This window comes from Equus quagga, chromosome 6, assembly GCF_021613505.1.
Source record: "Equus quagga isolate Etosha38 chromosome 6, UCLA_HA_Equagga_1.0, whole genome shotgun sequence".
Classification (NCBI taxonomy): domain Eukaryota; kingdom Metazoa; phylum Chordata; class Mammalia; order Perissodactyla; family Equidae; genus Equus; species Equus quagga.
In genome coordinates this window covers 101,601,715-101,623,683 of record NC_060272.1, presented here as the reverse complement: position 1 = coordinate 101,623,683, position 21,969 = coordinate 101,601,715, and the positions used below count along the sequence as shown (strand labels likewise).

Here is a 21,969-nt window from a genome sequence, read left to right as displayed (position 1 = left end):
CACGCCCGGGATCCGAACCCGCGAACCCCGGGCAGCGAGAAATGAAATGCGCGCACTTAACCGCTGCGTCACCAGGCCGGCCCCACCTGCTCTATTTTGACTCCTGTGGTGGCAGAATTTGGTAACGTCTTGGGAGGAAGAGAAGAGTCAAGGAGAACTCTTGGCCTTTTGTCCTGAGCAACTGGAGGAGAAAGGTTCCTTTAACAGAGATGTGGAAGATGCCAGCGAGAGGCAGGTTTGGGAAGAAGAGAGGTGTTCCTGTCGGGACCTGTTAGGTATGAAATAGCTCTTAAGCACCCAAATGAAAATGTTGAGGTGGCAGAAAGATAGAAGAGTCTGGAGTTAGTGAGCAGTCTGGGCTAGAAATGTCGATTTGGGAGTCGTCAGGCTATAGTTGGTGTTTCAAACTATGTGACTGGATGAAATCACCAAGGGAATGAGTCAAGAAAGAAACGGGAGATAAAAGGACAGGACTTGGAGGCACTCCAGTTTCAGGGGTCAGAGAAGATAAGAAGAACCAGTCAAGGAGATGGACAAGCAGCCGCCAATGAAGGACAAGGAAACCCAGGAGAGTCTGGAAACCAGGGGAAGGCATGTGAGTTGGGCTTTGATGGTTGAACAGGAGTTTGTTAGGCCAGTGGTCCTCAAAGTGTGGTCGCAGACTAGCAGCGTCAGCATCAGCATCTGGAAACTTGTTAGAAATGTGCAGAATCTCTAGCCTCACCTCAGATCTACTGGATGAGAAACTCTAATGGGGAGGGCCCTCCAGAAGATTCTGATGCAGCTGGAAGTTTGAGAACAACTGCCCTAGGCAGAAAATTGCCTGCACAAAATTACAAAGAGGATCAAGAAGAAGAACCCCCCCCCCCCCCCCCACACACACACCAGTACCATTTTCTTTACTGGAAGAGAACATTTTTAAAGACCCACCTAGTGCTCAGAGCAAATTTGTAGCAAATTTGCTCCCCTTCCCCATATCATCACCCCCATCCCCCACATCCCTGTTTAGAAACCTTCTACTAATTTATCATGGCTCTTTGGAGGGGAGGAATGCCCCCATTTCACCGGACGGAGGGAATGCCGAGCACCAGGCATGCCAGACATTCCACTGCTAAAAAAAGGGGGGTGGTAGTCCAGGGTTAGCTTGACTGGGCCATACACGCTGAAACTCCTGAGATAGAAAGCTTATTCCACCCAACAGTTTCCAATTCTTCCTCTAGGTTTTCCCAGGAGAATTCCACCCTCTTCCATTTTGGGGAGAAGAAGTTAAAATTAGGGCCAGCCCTGCAGGACTGGCATGCCAGATGCGGGGAGGCTGTCCCCATTAATAAGCTGGTTCCCACCGCGGATGGGCGGAGCAGGTCGTCTCCAGTCCCATTCCAGCCTCGGGGCTCCTGGAAGGCCTGCCTCTTGCAAGTGTCTACAAGGGTTCTGATCTCAAGCTTTAAAACCCTGAGCCACGCACCGCATCCTGACCTCTCCTCTCTCCCAGCCAGTCCTGGCTGGCTTTTCAAAAGTGTGCAGTTGTCTCCTCCCCGCCCAGCCCTATCCTCGCCCAGGACCAGCTGTGCGGTGGGCCGGCTTCACTCGGGACGCGAGCAGCCCCGCGGCAGCAGCCGAGCGAGCGGCGCTCTCCATTCAGGCACCCTCAGCTTTCCGCTTGGATCCGGGAGCCGCTTTGCAAAGTTGGGCAGCTCCTAGTGCACACTTGGCCTCTCCACTTCTCCCTCCCCGCGTTCCCGGCGCCCCCGCCTCCCACGCTCCCTTCCACCAGGAGCAGCCGGTCCCAGCTAGCTGGCAGCGTGTACCCCTTTCCGGTTCTACTCCCTGAAGCGCGACAATGCTGTTAAGGGGCGTCCTCCTGGCAGTGCAAGGTAAGGCCTGGACACGGGGGTACCCCCGGGGGGCGCTCTGGTGACCCCCTCCCGCTCCTGCAGCCCGGTGGCCTGCCAGAGTGGCCGTCCTGGGTTGGACCATCCGAGGGCGCCTCCCGATTTCTCTCCACAGCCGCTAACTTCCCTCCCCAAGCCACGCCTGGGGTGGCGATGTGGTGGGCGTGGGGTCGTGCAGTGGAAGCGCCCGGGGACGGGAAGAGAGGGGGACAGCAGTGCATCTCTCTTCGCCCCCCGCCCTCCTCCCCCCCACTCTCCCCCCCCCCCCTTTCACCAGGTAGTCCCCTGGGGCGCCCCGAGTTGCTGCCAAGGCTCCCGGTGCGAGCCTAAGGGAAACTCGCTTTGTGCCCGCAGCCCTGCAGCTGGCTGGGGCGCTGGACCTGCCTACTGGGTCCTGTGCCTTTGAGGAGAGCACCTGTGGCTTCGACTCGGTGTTCGCGTTCCTGCCGTGGATTTTAAATGAGGAAGGTAAGGGGCTCAGTGCACGGGCGCCCGAGGTGAACTTCCCTCCTGCTGGCTGGCTCTTTCACGTGGGTAATGTTATCTTGGAGTTAAATCCCCTCCGGAGGAAAAGTGTGAGTCATGGATCCTCCTTCTAACCCTCAGCTGTGCTGCCTGGATGGCCAAGGGAGAAAGGGGGCGGGGAAGGGGGGGGTCCTTTGTTTACCTGGGCTGTGGGAAGAAGCTCTGAGATTTTCCCCCTCCCCCCAGTACTCCTGAGTGGAAGAGAGAAAAGAGGCACAGCTCCTGAATGTCGTCAGCCTCTCTTGTCCTCAGTAGACACCTTTGTAAGTTGAGAAAGTTGGATGGGGAGAGTTCTCTTCCCACTCAGTAGAAATGGTTCCGTGATTCTGTGATGGAACCTCAGTCCTGAAAGCTCACATTTATGTTGTGCTTGACAGCTTTTTGTTGCCTGACTTCATCTTCATACTGTTGTTGTACTTAGAATCCAGCACTTGGCAAAGGAGGAGACCGAGTCCATGACCGTATGCCTGAGGTCACTCAGCTGCCTGGCCTTGGTCATTGTCTCACCACTACGCACCATCTGGGTTCTAGTGACAAAGTTTAAATGTGGAGTTTTCGGATGTATCTTCTTACCCTTCATTATATAGTGAAAAATAAGCAGTTCTTCAGTGTCCAACAGCAGGCACTGGGCGTCCCGCCTCCTTTCCTTTCTCACTCACTTGTGTCACCCCATTTAGAAGCCTGATGCCCCAGGCCATCTGGACTGGGAAATAACCTCCTTTAAAATACCCTGCAACAGAAAGGAGATCTGCTAACCTCCTTCCCCTCCCACAACTGAGGACAACTCCTCAGGCCCCCAAGTCATCTAGGCTGGCTCCCTGGAGGAGGGGGGAGCCCAGAACCGCTGGTTAGGAACTATGAACTATCACCACAACTCACTTTGCCCCAGGCTTCTGTCTGGGGGCTTGCACACATTAGCTTCTCTGACCCTCCCAGGTAGGAGATGTCAGCCCTATCTTACAGAGGAGGGAATCTCAGCCTTAGAATATTCAAATGGCTGGCCCCTGTCACTTGGTGTCACTGAGTGGCTAGCTCTGAGCTGTCTAGTTAGGGGCGGAAGCAGGAGGGAACTAGCTCAGTGTAATCTTTATTTAGTGTCAACAATCGCCACGTGCTGACTATTGCAGTTTACTTAGGGGTAGCTGGGAAAAAGCAATTCCTGATTTATCATCTGAGGGATTCCTACCTTGCTAATGGCCTTAGGAAAGTCTCTTTCTTCTCACCACCCCGTCCTTTTCCCTGTTCTTGTTGCATGTGAAGCATTTTGAGACATGGCCTGACAGAGGGTACGTGACTGGCTTTGGAGCACTTTCTTGTCTAGCACAGTGCTTCTCAAACTTTAGCTGCATCGATTTCCCTGGTGAGCGTGTTAAGATACAGATTGCTGGGCCCCATCCCCTGAGTTTCAGATTTGGTGAGTCTGGGGTCAGGCCTGAGAATCTGCATTCCTACCAAGCTCCCAGGTGATGCTGCTGGTCTGGGGCTCACACTTTGAGAACCACTGACCTTCACAATGTGTGTTCACACACATACACACACACACCCCTCTGCTGGTGGCCCTGGGCTGGGCTGGGACTAGGACAAAGGGGCCACTTGCATGACCCTGAGAGTGAAAACTCCTTAAATCTTGTGGCCTTGACACCTCTCTTGCCTCCCCCTAGTCCTGGCTCTGAGAAAAGGGAGTCACCATCACCGCTGAGCCCCCACTGCCAGTCCTCTGTCAGGACAGTGGCCTCGCACAGCCCACTCCTGGGTCAGTGGGCCTGCCACAGCCTGCTGAACTCAGCTGCCTCCCAGACCCACAGGAAGTGCTCTCTGCTGAGCTGGCACCTCTGCAGCAGTGGCAGTTAAACCACTGCTCCTTCAGGGAAAACAGGAAGATGCTTATAGGAAAAGGTGATTATGGTTTAACAGTATAATGAAGGCACTGTTGCTTTCCTTTTTGCTTTCTTTCTAACTTCTAACAGCCACTGCTCTCTGGCTCAGGAATGGGACTACTGGCTGGGCAAAGTTAATTCACTCTCCCCTGAGTGCTCCAGGCGGAGCAGGCAGGTTAGGCTTCCGTTGTTACAGACGGAGTTTTTCAAAGGCCAGAACTTGGACGTAACAGTCCACACCAGAGGGGCAGTGAGGTAGGTGTGTGCCAGCTGCTGTGGTTGCCTGCTGAGAAGCCATCGCTAAGAATTTCCGTTGTAAACCCATTTCTAGGTTGGTAAATTAAAGATAATAAAATTGTCCCAGGCTGAATTTTGGCAAGCTGCTCACAAGCCTTTCTGCAAATGTACTTCATTTTGCTGCAGAAAACCTTGGAAACTGGTTCCATCCACCTCCATGTGTTGGATCCACCATAGAAAGTCGTAGGTTTCAGGGACTTTTGCCCACAAGTCTTTGGAACACAAATGTCACTTTCTGTATGTCCTTGGCCACTAGGTTAATTTACAGTGGAGAGAACAATGCTAGAGCCCAGGGAGGGGAGTTCGGTAACGACAAAAATCTGCCAATTAGATTTTCATCACAGGAGATTCAAATCTGGGGAGAGTTGTCTCAGAATATCTCCCCAGCTGCCCTAAATTGTTTTTGAGGTCCACTCTTTTGGTTTATTTTGAGTGTTAGGTCTCTAAGCATCTTCAGTGACAATTCCAGTGTCCCTAGTTCATGGCCATTTTGAAATATGCTTCATCTCTACTAGGCACAGAATAGGTGAGTTTGGACATGGCAGTGTGTTGGCTAGGGTTGTGTCCACAACGAAGGGCACCCCCAGGGACCAGGTGGCACCAGGGCAGGTGACCGGACCGGGGCTGCAACCTAGCCTGGTCTACTTTCTGGTTTCACCAATAGCTGCCTTGTTTTTATGATTTCCCTCTATGTTTTTGTAGAATATTTTCATGTTCCCCAGCTTGTCAAGGAAGGTGAGGTTCTATCAGATGCAAATTTGAACTCGCTTCTAAGTTTCAGGTTTGAATTAAATCCACACAAGAAGAGGTCTATTTTACCTTATAAAAATCTTCTTTATTCATTCATTTGTCCTCTGAAATCTTTTTCTTTATTCATTTGCAGTTCAGAGAATACTGGAACCCCTTTGAACAGTGGTTCTTAGCTGAAATCCAGACTGTTGGTACCATTTCCCCAGTGCTAGTGTGGGGGCAGGAGCCCACCGCTGAGGAGCTTGGAGACCGTGAAGTTGGCCTCTCTTCGGAAGAGTCACAATTCAAATTAGTCATCGGGTGGATTTTGGCTGCACTCTAAGTTTTGGACATTTTGGCTTGGCACATTTAACCTAACTCCATTGTAGAAACTGAGGAAGGGAGGAGGAAAATCCAAATCCAGGTATTCCTCCTTAATTAGAAGTCTGGACCACTAAGCCGCTTGGGAGCGGAAGATAGATGTGGAAATGTATCAGGTTAAGAGGAGGTAAAAAGGAAATTCAAAGTGCTTGCTGTAGGGAAGGCGTTTTTTTCCTACAACAATAGGGGTCAGGATTTGAGAAATTGCCTAACACAGGCAGTTTGGATGGTATTTGCACCTTGGAGCAAGTGATGGAATCTGAGGCAGGACAGCCAACTAGAGGTGTGGCACAACCAAGGGACGGGGGTGGGGGAGATGGTAGACTAGCATTCTAAGTGTATGTGTGTGTCTCTTTCTGACACCCCTTTCTTCACCCAGACCCCTTCCTTCTCTCTTAAGGACACTTTCGGACACTTGGCCATCTGGGTTTCAGTTCTGCACTCAGTCATGTGCCAATTATTATTAATAGTGGTAAATTTTGCCTGATATTTCTTGAGGCCCAGCTAGAGCCAAAAGTCTGGCCAGGATCCCAAGGGGCTTTCCTGGGAGAAGAGGACCAGTCCTTGCATCCTGTGGATTGCAACTCTTTTCCCGGTGGGGGGCCGACTCGGCATCCCCGCCCCCGCCCCGACATCAGCAGTTCATCAGGCAGTTCCTGCCCCGTGGGCCTGCTTGAACCTGCATCACCTCTGCTTGCTGGGCTCTTGGTGTTCTCTTAGCAGAAACACAGCCCCCACTTCGTTAAGAGGTTGGAGAGCAGCATGGATCCGGGTTGTTCCTTGGCTGCCTCTCAGAGAGCTGGTCGACCCCAGGAATTGGCGAAGTTTTACCTACCGTATCATATGGCATTTCCCGGGGCTGCCCTGGCTATTCCTGCTGTCAGGTTGAGTGTGGCTATCATGCACTGTGCCTGAGCACAGCATTGGTTCCACCCCAGCTCTGCCTGGGATCCTAGATCCTAGAGCTGGGCCTTAGAAGTCACCCAGTACAACCTCCTTATTTTACAGAGGAGCACACCTGGACCCAGAGAGGCTATGGTCATGGTCACAGACCAAGAGTGGCAGCCCCAGGCAGGGCCTCATTTCCTCGCCCCTCCACCTGTTCTTCCCTCCAGGACTGCTGCCTCTTCTAGCATCCCTTTCTCCACTGGGTCCTGGACCCTGGACCTTGAGTGTGTTAATTAGACTCTATAACATGTTGGAAACGCTTCCTCAGAGATGTAATTATATTTCATCTGCGTGGAAGAACATGGTTCCCAAGGTACAGTCTTTAGGCTTACCAACCCACAAACCACTACATTTTATGTCACACAGTGCATTTATTCACTCTTTCAGATATGTAGCAATCCCTCCTGCCTGCAATCTGCAGCATCTAGAAAAGGGCTTGGCACATAGTAAATGCTCAATAAATATTTGTCGAATGAACGAATTTGTTGAATGAATGAATCCAGTATTGGATGATTAAAGGGTCCTTATGCGTTTTCCTGTGTGCCTCTGGTTCATTCTGCCCTCTCAAAGGTGGTTGCGTATCTTGAGAAGCAACGTAAGCCTAGTGGTTAATAGGAACTCTGGAACTGAACAGCTTGGATTAGGATCCTGGCTCTGCCTTTTCGAGCTGTGTGGCCTTGGGCAAGTTATTTAACTCTCTGTGTCTCAGTTTCCTCTACTGTAAAATGAAGATAATAAAAGTAGCTATGTCATAAGATTGTTGTGAAGATTAAATACGTGAATACATTTAACATGTAATGAGCACTTTGTACATGTAATCTGTTATTATTCTTACTCTTACTATTACTAAATTTGTATTTAATCAATAATGATGTCTTCTAATTCAGAAGAACATGACTTTCTAACATAACTTCTGGGGAGCTCAGGAGATTGTCGTTTTCTCTTTTTTCCTCCTCAAAGTCCCAGTACATAGTTGTGTATGTCATTTTCTTTTGATTATAGTTTTGCCATTTGTTCTTCATTCCAACCAGAGGAAGAACTTTCTTTTTCTTTTGTTTGGCTCTATATTAAGCGTTGGCGAGCCTCTTGGCCATCTAACTTTTGTGTGGCTGAATAAGGTGTGGAAGGAAAGTAATAAGACTGAATTTCACATTTGGCTTATAGTCTCTCCCAATGACTTAGACTTTTTTCTCTATAAATTCTTGACTTTTGTCAGGAGTGCTTTGCTCCCTGCCTCATCACTCTCCCACCCTAGCCTGCTCTTCCCTACCTATCTGTCCCACAGAGCTGGTGATTGAGCGCCCATCACACTCCCTGGTGCTGGTGCCTTCTATAAGACCCCTAGCCAAACTGATCTCTCATCCCCTAAGTTTTTGGGTAGGTCCCTAACCCTTGGCCTCCCTGTCAATCAGTCTGGGGTCTTGGGTTCTCTTGCCTGGCCCCTTCATTTGGGACTTAACCTTCCCGGACTGGTAACATCTACCTTCTCTTCCCTGCCTTGACTGACCTCTCTGGATGTAGGCTCTGTCTGGCCAACCTCCTTCCTATCAAGGCCAACACCCAGTCTGGGTTCCTCCCTTCTCAAATTAGACTTACTGAATGGGAGGTTGCTACCCAGCTCCTGGCCTGATCCCCAACAAGATGCCTGGTGATTTTTAGGATGCTTCCCTTCTCATAATTGCAGAAGTTGGCTATGGTCACAATGTGTTGGAAGGAAAAAATAATTTCTTGTCATAGGCCTTTCTGCTTTCATTGCCACCTTCAAATCTCTGAGCATACAGTCACCATGTTTGTGACTTGCATCTTGGGATATAGTATTTATAAAAAATCCTGGTTCTTAAAATAGCAGAACCCCTTTGGTAGGTCACCCCAGCAGTAGTCCTACTTCTGTCTCTTATTAAACAATATTTGATGTCTAAGAATTTGAATGAAACCTATTTACGTTAATAGAAGTGATGGGCATCATGATAAATAAGGCCAGCAGGTAGTTGAACGGGTCTTGAGCATCTTGGCTGGTCAACCCTGATTTTCACGTCTGCTAATTACCCCACCACTCTCCCTCAGTTTTCTTATGTTTGTCTTAATCAACTCAATCATATAAACGTATTCATGTATTCAAGTCTAGGTTCTTGGAGTGTTTAATTATGTATCTGTATATCTGTGCCTGTATATTTATGTGTAAATAATACCTTCAGGAAGAAGGTAGTGTATAACACAGAACAGGTTGCTAGTGATCAATGAGGAAGTTATTTAAGAGCAAGGAACTTTCACAGTATATCAGAAATTTCTGTCATATTCATTAGTCCGCACCTAATTAAGCAAAGCATAATGTCATACCTAATATCAGCTAAGCATTCCCGACAAAGGTAAGAATTTCTAGAGAAATTCTCTTACCAATATCTTAGGCCAATGGATCTCAACCCTGACTGGACATTAAAATCACCTAAAAATTTCTTCAAAAATAGCCATGTCCAGGGCCAGCCCTGGTGGCTTAGTGGTTAAGTTTGGCACGCTTTGCTTTGGCACCCTGGGTTCGGTTTCTGGGTATGGACCTACACCACTCATTGGTGGCCACACTGTGGTGGCAGCTCACATACAAAAAGAGGAAGATTGGCAACAAATGTTAGTTGAGAGCAAATCTTCCTCAGCAAAAAATAAAATAAAATTTAAAAAATAGCCATATCCAGGCCCTACCACAAGAGATTCTGATTTATTTGGCCAGAAATGGGGCCAGACTTGGCACTGTTAACAAACACACACATACGCTAACAAGTGAATAAACTCCCCAGGTGATTCCAATATGCAGCCAGGGTTGGGGACAGTGCATTAGAAGACCGCCAGCACCCCCACCCCCCACCCCCTACCCAGATGTAAGAAAGTAGGCATGCCATCTTGTTAAGAATGCTTTGATCATGACCAGTTGCCCACAAGATAGGTGCAAACTGCCTCGCTTGGCACTCAGGGTCCTTCATGATTTGCCCCAAATTATATTTCTCTTCTTCCCTCCCGTTAATCCTTGATGTGCTGCTCATTCAACATGCCCTTTAATTTCTTGCCTCCTTGCTCTGTTTGCACTATTGTCTGCACCTCCATTATCCTGCTTTTTTTATTCCCCTGCCCCATCCTGGCCTTTTTAAATCCTCTCCCTGCTTTAAGGTCTGGCTCTTCCTTGGAACATTCCCTGAGTTTCCCAGGTAAATGAATGTCTCCCTTCCCTCCCTTCTGCCCCTTGCCTTGGCTCTCTTCACTTTCCACCTTGTAAATCTGCGCCTTAGTATCTCCTTATTGGAGTCCACACCCCTTCACCTCATCAGAGTGTTACATCTTTGAGAACAGGGCTCACATCCTCCCTATTTGTCACAACCCCTGACAAACAGAATGTGGTATCAACAAACACTTTGAATTTAACCAATCTCCAAAGCCCTTATTGAGGTTGATGGAAAAAACAGAAAACCTTTGACATTTTTCCTATGGTGAAAGAGGTTGTGTTTAACCGTCCTTCCTACCAGAGCACCTCGACGACTTTGGAGCCGGTAATTTCCAGATAGAACAGCGAGGCAGTATTTCAGCTCGCCTCACCAAGACATGGTCTGTTTCTTCCCTGACATACCAACAGACAAATAGCCCTTGGATTATTTAGTCATCAGGGCTGCTCGAGCCCCTTGATCGTCTGCCATCACAAACAATCCAAGTGCGACCTTGAGAGTGACACGGCTTGGTCTGAAAAGTATTTTTGGCAAAAGATCATCGGACTTTGAACTAGCTTTTGAGAGCTGTTGTTTCTAAGGAACCTGAGTGTGAGACGTCAGTAGTACCCACCTTGATGGGTAAAGGAAGGTGGAGATATTTGTCTGCTCCTAGAAGAAAGCTCTTGCCTCGTGGTGTGACTAACGGAGAAACCAAAGAATGAGGTTTCTGATTCAGTGAGATCTGCCAGAATATTTGCTTTCTCTACTTTGTGAGACATTTCTGTGTGTTTTAGGGGATTCCGAGGTTAAGAATAAGATAATAAAACAAAGTAAGTGGTACCATACCATAACTTCATAGTCTTATATGAATGAATCATATATTTTACAGAAAAAGCTAGAGACTCTTCATTCTATCCACAAGCATGTGAGTGCCCACCATCCTTCAAGCACTATATTTGTAGTTGGAGTACGTAGGGAACAGGGAGTACATACGTGGTCGTGGTCCCTGCCCTCTGGCAGCTGGAGACCAATAGGAGGAAACGCGAATCTGTAATTATGGGAGAGAGCAAATGGAATTATATACTAGTCAAGGATCTTCATTGCAAACAGCATAAGTTGGCTGTTTGAGCAGAAAAGGAGTTTATTGGAAAGGCATCAGTTAGCTCTCAATCAGCAGAAACTCTAGAGAGCTGTATTTGGGCAAGAAGAAAGAGATGCAGAGTGTAGGCAAGATCCTTCTGGGGGAACCATTTGTGTGACTTTGCCACTGGACATTTGTTACTGCTCTGCTGAACCCGTCTGTTCACTATCCTGTAGACAATGAGTCATGATGTGGCCTGCGGTCCAGTCCAATAACTGTGAGGAGGGTCAATTTGAGAGAGAGAGACCCCCGGGGAGGTTAGTCAGGGACAATCGAGTGGTCCAGCTGAGAGATGATGAGGGCTTGAAATAGGATAGGGGGATAAGGGTGAAAGGGGGGGACTAAATAAAACATGATAAAGGGGACTAAGTTGGCAGACTTGATGATTGATTGGGTGGGCATGATGAATCAGAGGGACAGTGACTCCCAAATTTCTAGTTTGGTCACCTGTTTGTTTGGTGATGCCAAGAGTTGAGAGAATTTCAAAGAGAATATGATGTTAGGGGAGAAGAAGATGTATTCAGTTCTGAGTTCCCTAGGAAACATCCAGGTAGAAGTGGTCAGCAGGTCTTTGATGTAAGAATCTGAAGGTCAGGTACAGTCCGGCCAGGACTATGGCTGTGGGAATCTTCAGCATTAAGATAGTGGTTGAAATCTTGGGCAGAGATAAGATCCCCCAAGGAGAATGTATGAAGTGATAACAGCAGGAGCCTGAGGATGGAGCCTTAAATTCATGTTTACCGATTAGATACAGGAAGGGGGTGGCGGAATGAAAGAAACAGAGGGAACTGGACGTGTTTGAGGAGAATTAGGAAAGTGCGGGGCCACAGAAGCCAGAGGAGTTGGGTGTTCCAGTAGGAGGCTGTGATCAATAGGATCCAGGTCAGCAGAGAGGTGGGCCCAGTACGATTTGTCTGTTGGAAATGGCAATTAGGTGCCTGAATGTATGCGGTCCTTGTGGAATGGTGAGGGCAGAACCAGAATGCCCTGGTGGAAGAATGAAGGGGAAGTGTCTACAGTTAGCAGAGAATTCTCAGGAAAGAAGTTTGGATGTTCTCTTTCTCAGAGAGAAGTTCAACCATACCTACAAAGAAACTTGAGATGAAAGATTTTTTGTTTTGCTTTGTTTTTTAAGATGGGGAGACGAGCTTGTTTATGGAGCCAGAGGAAGGGCCCAGTAAAGAAGGTAGATTCAGGAGAGTGGGGGTCTCCTCATTAGCTCTGCCATAGACCCGATTTCCACAGTGACAGTTCAGAAACCTTAAGAACATACACATTTCTTTGGCCCACATAACCCAAGAGCCCTCCACCGAGTGGAAAAATAACACTTGAGTGTCGACTTCAAAATGTGTGGAATTTTAGTCCTACTCTAAATGCGGAAGACGTAGGAGATTGGGCCCGATCTGTGGTAATTATGATGCATCCTGCAACTTCCTTATTGAAAAGCAAAACCAAACTTTTTGTAAGCTACAAGAGAATGTTTTGGGTATAAGAAAACTTTAATGGCGTGGCGTATTCTATTTCTGTTCTAGGAGTAGTTGCCAATGAGAAGTGTGGAGTGAAACCTAATAAAACATTTACACAGTAGCTCCCTATGCAGCCAGGTTCTGTGGTCCATAGGTAGCATTTCTTGGTGTACGCCAAGTACATTTATTGTGGTTGTCTCTAACCTTCACAACAATCCTAGCAGGTGGTTATTATCAGCATTTTGTAGATGAGGAAGTGTGAGACTCAGAGAGATTAAGATAAAAGGCAATACAGTTAGAGAGTCAAGATGGACACAAGCCCACCTGGTTCCAAAGACTTGAGCTTCGTTTGGCCCTACGCCCTGTCCCATCTGTGAGTAGGATGATGCCATTGTATTTCCAGGGGTCAGGACCAAGGAAGACACACCTGGAGGATTTACGCTTCTCTAGAGATGGTGGGAACCCCCTACGAAATATTGATGGTGTTCCAGCCTTCCAACTCCTTCCCCTGAGTTCTAAGCCTCAGCTATGACAAGAGTGCCTGCCATGCAGTAGTAGCCTTTGCAATCAAGGAGGCATCAAGCCGAGATAGGGAAATGTAATTTTACTTATTTTTTCCAAAACAGATTAGTTTGGTCTTGGAACCATTTGAAGGATTCTCTTCTCCATCCTCGGCATAATCTTGGCAGAAAACTTCAGGGAAAATTTACAGCTTGACCTAAAATACTTTGGCAGTCTTAAGGAATACTCCTAAACTTTGAATTCATCCCTTTCTACTGTGAACGAATTGAAAGAGTACAAGATAAATGTTTTTGCAAGTCAGTTACCCTCCTAGATAAGCAGTTTGGTACTTCTTCCTTCTATTACTCTTAACAGAATGGCAATGTTGCTATACAGCAATGTGATATATAAGTTCGCTCTATGCTTAGAGAAATTTCCATTCCTTATTTGAAAAACTTTTGCCTCGCTGCCAAGGAGAGCTGAAGTGTTATTTGGGGCCGTACTTATAATGAAGATGACTTTAATATGCTCTCACTTCACTGAGAAACTTCCTTCTTTGCTTACCAATATTTTATGACTAAGACCATTTCGTCTGGAACTAAAGTTTTCTTTTTTAAGTTTCTACAGATTTCTTCTATTTTTGTAAAAACTTTATTAAAAATTGGTAATAGACTATAGAATTTTCCTTTGAAGTGTGTTTTGACCCTGCCCATTTTAAAATATAAGCGTTATGGAAACCCTTTGGTTTTCCATTACAAATCCTAAAAATTGGAAATAAGCATCTGAAATCACACTGTTTCTGAAAACTTTTTTCCTTTTCTACAAATTCTGATGAGGAAAATATGAGTTAAATAGTATCTGTTTTTTTAAGAATCAGCACTGAAGAGCAGACCCTTTTGAACTCACATTTGATACTTAGGAATAACTGAAAAAAACCTAATATATCCTAGGTTATATATTAGCCCTGCAGACTTTCATCTTTGTTGTCAACATAAAATAGTCAACAAACTACCTACACATGATTCTCTACTGAATATTGTAAAATAAAAGTGATGTCACAGATAACATATCTAAAGATGTATAGTATTGGCATGAGGCATGATTTTTTTTTTTTTTTTTGGTGAAGTAGATTGGCCCTGAGCTAACATCTGTTGCCAATCTTCCTCTTTTTGCTTGAGGACGATTGTTCCTGAGCTAACATCTGTGCCAATCTTCCTCCATTTTGTATGTAGGATGCTGCCACAGCATGGCTTGATGAGCAATGTGTAGGTCCATGCCCAGGATCTGAATCCAAGAACTCTGGGCCACTGAAGCAGAGCACACAAACTTAACCACTACGCCACCAGGCCAGCCCCATGGCATGATTCATTTTTAATCTTGGGCTTGTGGACCAGAACTTAATTTGCTTTTAAAGAGTGTTGAATTCAAAAGGAAACGCTGGTAGCTGTAGATCATATGTCCCAGGTAGACCACCCCCCATTTAAAGAACAATAATTACCAACAATGGTATGTTCAAGTTTGATCCAGCGGCCCTCGCGTCTGTCAAGCATGCTCTTAAACAACTTTTGAGGGAAGATGCAGGTGACTTATTTGTGTAACAGCTGAAATTGGACAGCTCAGTTGCTAGGAAAGTTTTTCTGTCCCTCAGATGTCCCTTAAGCCTCTCGCCTTTCCACAACTCAGCAACTCACAATAAAAATTGCTGGAAGATGAAAAGGGTGTGAAACGGTTTGTGTTTTTAATTAACTCCGTTTGGTTGTGATTTTGGTTATCAAGAAGTCATTCATAATCTTGTGACTATATTCCTATCATAAAATAAGTTTTGACACATTTATGAATGATCTCTTGCTGAGCAGAACATTAGCCTTGTAGTCTAGGAATTCTTAGAAAATTAATGGGTCTTGGAAAAATAGATAATATTCACCATCCCTCTATCCAAATGTGCAGTGAATCACGGTCATGCACAAAGACACTGCATTTGAGACTCAAATCGTTTAAGAACTTTTCCTTGGAAACATTTGACGGACAAAGCATGGTGAACTGCGGAAATTCAGCGTTTCAGTTTCACTTTGGCTCCATCGCCAACCATGAGGTGCACTATAGAATGACTTGCTGTCAAGTACCCTCAGCTGGAAGTTGAGGAGGATGCCTGGCATATTTTATTTAAATATGTTGAGAATGGACATATCAGTGATCATTTTTTACGTCCATCCTTAGATCTCGTTTCCGAGTTGCTAGAACAAACTCAAAAGACCAAGGTTGCATTTGCAGACGTTTCCTGAGTACTAAGAGTGTTGGCACTGAGCCAGAAGACTCAGTAGGTTGTTGAATGATAACAGTGATTGTATCTAGCATTTATTGGGTAATGAATGTATGCTAAGCACTGTGCTAGGTGCCTTGCATATGGAATCTCACTGAATTCTTACAGTGACCAAATGAGGAAGATACTCATTACAGATGAGGAAACTGGGGTTTAGAGATTTTTTTAACCTTCCCAAAGTCACAGAGCAAGTAATTGATGGAGCCTGGATTTTAACCTGTTTGTCTCCAAAGACTAAGAAAATAACGACTCTGCTATTTCAATTCTCTTTTCCCATTCTCCCTTAACATGGGGTCTCAAAGGATTTTTCTGATAGACATAATCGTGGTTATGATAATAGCTAACCCTTACGGAGTGACTTCTCTCGTCTATATACTGTTCTGTGTGTTTGGTGTTATTAACTAATTTAATACTCCCAACAACTTAGTGAGTTGAGTCCTATTTTCATCCTCATTTTAGGGTTAAAGGAAGTGAGGCATACAGAGATAACGCAACTTGCAGGTCACAGGGATTCTAGGTGGCAGGGCTGTATTTTGTAACAGGTTTTTTGGCTCCAGTCTGTGTTCTGTGAAGGATATAGCAATTGTAATATTTGGGGTTTTTTTTTCACTGCACTTTGAGCTTAAGTTCTGATGTGAATGACTAAGGGAAACATGTGAGGGCATCATTTCTTCTAGATTCTTCCATACACAGGGGCCCTACCACCAAATAAGTTCTAATTTGAGGAAATTTCAAATCATTCTTTTCCTTTAGAAATGGCACAGGGCCCTGGGACAGCAGAAGAATTCCTGCCTCGTTCCAAGTTCTAAATGAGATTACTTTGGGAACTCCTACAAGAGTCTCAGACTCCAAGCGTCCCCATGACTGCCCGGCATTCTCTGGACAAACTCCAGGGTTTGTGTTCCTGGATCATCTTGATGTCTTGTTTTGAAAATGAGTCAAGTATCCTCACGCAAAAAGAAAAATGTAATATTTATCTGCTTGGGTTATGCAAAAGACTTGAGGACTCAAACCAGTAGGGATGTAAGCCGGAGACAATGAAAGTCCTTCCCCCTTGGAACAAAGGCAGATGGTGAGCTCAGTCTTTCTTGTTGTCTTTTCATTCTGTAGTGGGTGAGGTCTTTGACACGTGGGATATGAACGTGCATCTCTCATCTAATTCTTTCCATGACCCAATGAGGAAGGTACGCTTTACGGACGAAGACACTGCAGTTTAGAGAGTTTGTTTTTAAGATTTCCAGAGTCTATCCCATGGGATGTGAACATGTGTTTGAAGACACCATGGAGTAATAAGGGTCCAGGGCCTGTTCTTCAGAGTGAGTACCTTTAGCTTAATTTTATTCATTTAACATTTGTCTACCTGTGCTAGGCAAGGAAGGTATCAGGGTGACTAATAAAGGTATTTCCCTCAAGGAGCTGCCAGTCTAGTAGAAGAAGTAAGATATGTGAATAGTAACTATCTCAACTACCATTGAGACCAGCGCCATGGCCAGGAAGACGTAAAAGGTCCTGGGAGTTCAGGGGTTAATGAGAGCTGGCAAGGATGGGCCAACCAGGTAAGAGGAGGCCTCTCAGTGGATGTGACCAAGAGGCTCTTTGGTCACATCAAGTGTCAGGAACAGCATGAGCCATGGAGATGGGAAAACAGGGGCTTGGTATGGAAGAAGCATGAAATCTCTTTTGACAGGCATGTTGGATGCATGAAGCAAAAGGCCATAAATACCCTGGGTATTTGTCACTTTCCCTCAGGCCACATCCAGCATATGATAACCAGAAAGGTCTGTCTCATGTGAATCTGTAGTCCCAGTTGCTACCACTGAGAGCAGTTCTAGTCCAGGAGCTCTACACGACAACAGAACTGCCATTTCCCAGGCTCAGAGAGGATGCAAAGGTTACAAGTGGTTTCTTATAGGCTGAGAGGAGCAGTGGTCAGTCACTGTTACCACTCTCCAGACCCCACAAACTGTCACTTTGGGCGGTAAATGATCGCATGATAAAACTTACTTTGTAGTTTAGCTAAAGAAAGACATATATGTCAGTCTTGAGTTTTGACTAAATAGAAATAAACTCATGAAAGCATAGCCCTAGGCGGTTGATCAGTGATTGTGTATCTGTCTACTAAAATGCAAGGGCCTGACAGACACTGTGCTGAGAGGGTCAGTATTCAACTCTTAAATGACCAGTCACTTGCTTCTGTGGAGTGGTAATATAGTATGGAAAATTACTTGTCAATCAGACCCTCAGCCATGATATAATAATAATCAGCATTAGTTACTGTGTTGCAGATACTATGCCCATATTATCTCTAAACCTCATTATAATCTTGTATGATCTGTGTGGATATCTCCATTTTAAAGATGCAGCAACTGAGACCCGGTGAGGTGATTCAACCTGTCCCAGGTCACAACAGCCAGAGCAGGGATCAAGTCCCTGTCTTTCTGCTCCAAAGCTAGTGCCTATCCCACCATCTTGCTATTGAGTGTTCAGCACTGGGTTTGATGCTGAAGGGGCTCTCAAAGAAGTGCCCTTTGGGAGTGAATAGGATTCCAGTCTCTTACATGTTGACTATTTTGATTACCTTTTCTCCCAAACCAGCCTCTTTACCTCTTCACCTTTGCCAGGAGCTGTTCACTTTTGCCATCATCCATCGTAAACATCTCTCCCAAACTCTCTTGAGCCCAGGGATTGCTTTGTGTCCCCAGCACCTGGCTTCATCATGGTAGACATTCTGCAAGGGCTCAGTGAAGTCAATTCGACTCGTCTTCCTCCCTCCCTTCCTGTTATGCTCATGCTGCGTGATCCCCTCCCCCCTTTTCCTTTTCCCACAGGCTCACAGTCCTTTATGACTTGCTCTTCCAAGCCTAAAACTAGTTCTTTCCTTATTTATTCAGGGAACCTAGTGCCATTATCACAAAGCCGACATCACATCCCACTTCCCAAAGCTTCGTTACGGCAGAAATGGAGAGAAAGCTTCCACCACTACATTCAGTTCTTTCGGTCCTCAATCCTTGAAAAATAGATTTATTCAGATTTATTCAGAAAGATATCCTTTCTCCAGGGACAGTGGGGTGACTCATGCTCTGTTAGCTGGAAGAGATGCTAACGAGGCTAAGATCAATGGTTATGTCCCTGTGAAGCATGTGCTACGGCACCCAATACCCAATTCTCAAGATCCGTTCACTGGAGCTCAGTACCTGCTTGATTCACTCATGAATGAAATAGGTGAGGATGAGCAGCAGCGCCAGTTCTTAAGCTTGGAGTCCTCTTCCCCAGACCTTCACTCACGTAGCCATCTCTTTCTCATCATTCCAGCCTCACCTGAAATGTTACCTCCTTCCCTGAGCACCTATCCCAAGGCTGACCTCCCTCACGGTCGGTACCATATTGCTCAATTTAAATTCTCTCTAGAGCACGTTAGCTCTCTGACATTTTTCTTGTTTATTTAGTGGTGTGTTTATTGTCTGTCAACTCTTAAACTGTATGCTTTTGAGAACAAGGAACCTGTCTCGCTTGTGTCGCTGTGGATTCTCCCATGCCCAGCACAATGTCTGCCACCTGAAAGACACTCAGTGAATATGTGATGAGTGGGTGAACACATCTTAGTCACTGTGGTGATGTTGCCTTAGAAACGTATGAAGGCCAACATGTTGTCAGGTCTTATGAAATGAGGAGAACTACTGGATGAGCCCGAGCATCACAGGGACGTTCTGTGTAGGTGATGTGTGCCCTCCAGGATGGGTCTAGGCAGAAGCGTCCGAGAGAAAAGGTGGACTTTTCAGTTACGCTTTGGTCCTGCTCTCCTGGTGCCACCAGCTCTCCCTTTGTCTGCTGGTGCGAGTGAGTGTTCCACGGAGGGAACAGAGATTCATTACCCAGTCTCAGGATAGCATTTTCCTTTTGACGAATGTAGGAAGCAATTCCTGCAACAAAGGAAAGGAATAGAACATTTAGAAACTAAATTCTAAGACACTGCTCAAACATGACTAAGAAGGGTGTGTGTGTGTGTTTCTGTGTGTGTATATGTGTGTGTCAAGGGTAAATTGTTAGCTAGTCTGTGTTCTGAGAGCAATTTTTCAGAAAACTGGCTGGTTCCTCCTAGTCCTGGTTGTGTGTGAATTATTCAAAGAGTTGTCCTAATTTTCTTCTCTTCCCCTAAGATAAGCCAATCTGATACCTGAAATCCATCATGGTAATCAAACTCTAGATCACATGGAAAACATTCTCCCTTATCACAGATTTTCTTTTAAGTGTCCAGTCACATAGAACTCAGTGTGGAGCCCTTGAAGCATTTGAAAAGAAATTGCCAAATAATGGATGTGAATGTGTGGCATAGTTCCCATGCATTCCTGTCAAAATGCACATCGTGTGTTGCATTTCTACACCCTTCTCTCTATGGAGGTGTGTGGTAACCAGTCTCATAACTGAGATTTTAGATGTCTTCCCCAGGCCCACTTAATAGAACCACCACTGTTATTCGTTGTCTTTTATTGTGGGTCCCACGTGCTTTACATCGTTTCATCTTACAACCGCTGTTTGAGGTGGGTGACATTTCCTCCAGTTCCTAAATGAAGAAACGGACCTCTCTGTGGTTAAGTGGTCTGCCTGATGTCACACAGCTCGAAGTGGCAGAGCTGGGGCATGAAGGCTTATCAGGGATCTATCCTGCCTCATTACTCCCAAAGCTCTGTCATTGTTTCTGAACCTCTCTTAAAGCACTTCCAAGTCTTTCATTTTGTTGGCCTTATTTAAGAACATATCTTTTCCCTCCTAGTATGTTATGGTTCTAGAAGTTAGCATCCATGTCTCTTCCTTCTCTTAATCCCCCATATGCCTTAGCTAGATGCCCTGCATAAAATAAACCAGGGCCAGGACTGGGGTGAGGCAGATGAGGCACTCCCTTTGGGTGCAAAAGTTAAGGGGATGCCATCAGAACTCAGTGATCAAGGTACATGATATTTTTGTTCTTGTTGTTGTTATTGATTGATTGATTTTACCTTTTGACTCCCATCACCCATTTCTCCCTCACTGCTCCCTGCTTCTGGCGACCATCAATCTGTTCTCTGTATCTATGAGCTTGTTTTGTTTTGTTTAGATTCCCCATATAAGTGAGATCATATGGTATTTGTCTTTCTGTGTCTGACTTGTTTCACTTAGCATAATGCCCTCGAGGTCTGTCTGTATTCTCTCAAATGGCAAGATTTTTTCTTTTTTATGGCTGAATAATGTTCCATTGCATATATGTGTATATATGTCTATATATACCACAATTTTTTTATCCATTCATCCATCGATGGACACTTAGGTTGTTTCCATATCTTGGCTATTATAAATAGTGCTGCAATGAACATGGGGCTGCAGATACCTTTTCAAGTTAGTGTTTTCATTTTCTTCAGATAAATAGGCAGAAGTGGAATTGCTAGATCATACAGTAGTTCTATATTGGGTTTTTTGAGGAACCTCCAAACTGTTTTCCGTAGTGGCTGCACCAATTTACATTCCCACCAAAAGTACACAAGGGTTCCCTTTTCTCCACATCCTCGTCAACACTTGTTATTCTTGTTTTTTTTTTAATAATAGCCATCCTAAGAGGTGTGATGTGATATTTCATGGTGGCTTTAATTTACATATCCCTGATGCTTAATGATGTTGAGCACCTTCATGAACCTGTTGACCATCTGCATGTCTTCTTTGGAAAAATGTCTATTTTTAAAGCACAAAATTAATGTGGGAATTCCATGATGAACAAAATATCAAAATTTTACATAAAGACAGTCTCTGACACTGCGTGTAGCCTCCCTTTCCTAGTCCCAGCCCTGGAAGAACACTTAAAACGTGTTGAATGAGTGGATTACAGAATTGGTGTGGCTCACATGAGCTAAATGTGCTGTTCACGATCGAGTGAAATGTTACCATTCAGAACTCACTGATGAATCAGATGGACTAATGCTCTTGGCCTATCTTGCTGTCAGTCTGTCCACGAAGATGTTGATTCAGCTGTACTGGTCACGCCCACCCAAACCTGGGAGCCCCTGGAGTCCAGCCTCCCTACCAGCCTTAGCAGCAGTCTACCCAAGAGGGGGAGTTTTCTTAGCAGAAGATCAACTCTAAATTAAAAACGGCCCTTGGTTGTCTAAGAGTCTGAAGTTCCTGGAATTGCTCTTTCATTTTGTTATTTTCTCCCTTTCCTTATTCTTATTATTTTAGGAAATGAGAATAGTTGTTTTGGAAGGGCAGACTGTGAGATACATAAATATATATATATGAGATACATAAACATATATATATATCTCGATGTCTCCCCCACTATCCCAGCCCCTTCACCAGGGCTAGGTAAATAATAAGCTCAGTAAATATTTGTGAAATTATTAACTGGATTGTAGGAGATGGACTGTAGGAACAACAAAAATTTAATTTTGAGCATATTAAATTTATATCTGAAGACCCCATTATGCTTTATATGAAACGAAAAGATTGACAGGTCTAATTTGCTTTCATTTAAGTTAAACCTGTTTTTCCATGCTGTTTCCGTTGTTTGTGTTTGGAACCCTGAAGACTTAGCCACATGAGGGATCTGTAAGTGGAACACAGTGCGTTCTTGTTCACAGTGATAGTAGGACAGAAATCCAGAGTCTAAATGTATAATTGGGTAGCTTCTCCTCTCGGCAAACAGGCTCAATTACAGAACAAATCACCACTTTCTTGAG

General features: G+C 45.3%; 1 protein-coding gene across 3 annotated transcripts in view; it reads left to right on the top strand.

The window, feature by feature from the left end:
* Positions 1–211: 211 nt before the first annotated feature.
* The window catches only part of MAMDC2 (MAM domain containing 2), a 156,115-nt gene continuing 134,357 nt past the window's right edge, over positions 212–21,969 (top strand). Inside the window, exons 1-3 of one of the 3 annotated variants that reach the window (XM_046665081.1) lie at positions 212–595; positions 1,221–1,874; positions 2,247–2,360. In XM_046665081.1, the coding sequence (XP_046521037.1) occupies positions 1,841–1,874; positions 2,247–2,360 (148 nt within the window). In that variant the 5' untranslated portion in view covers positions 212–595; positions 1,221–1,840. Of the gene's footprint in view, positions 596–1,095; positions 1,875–2,246; positions 2,361–21,969 lie in introns of those variants that run through there. The other 2 variants (XM_046665078.1, XM_046665080.1) reach the window with 2 other exon arrangements.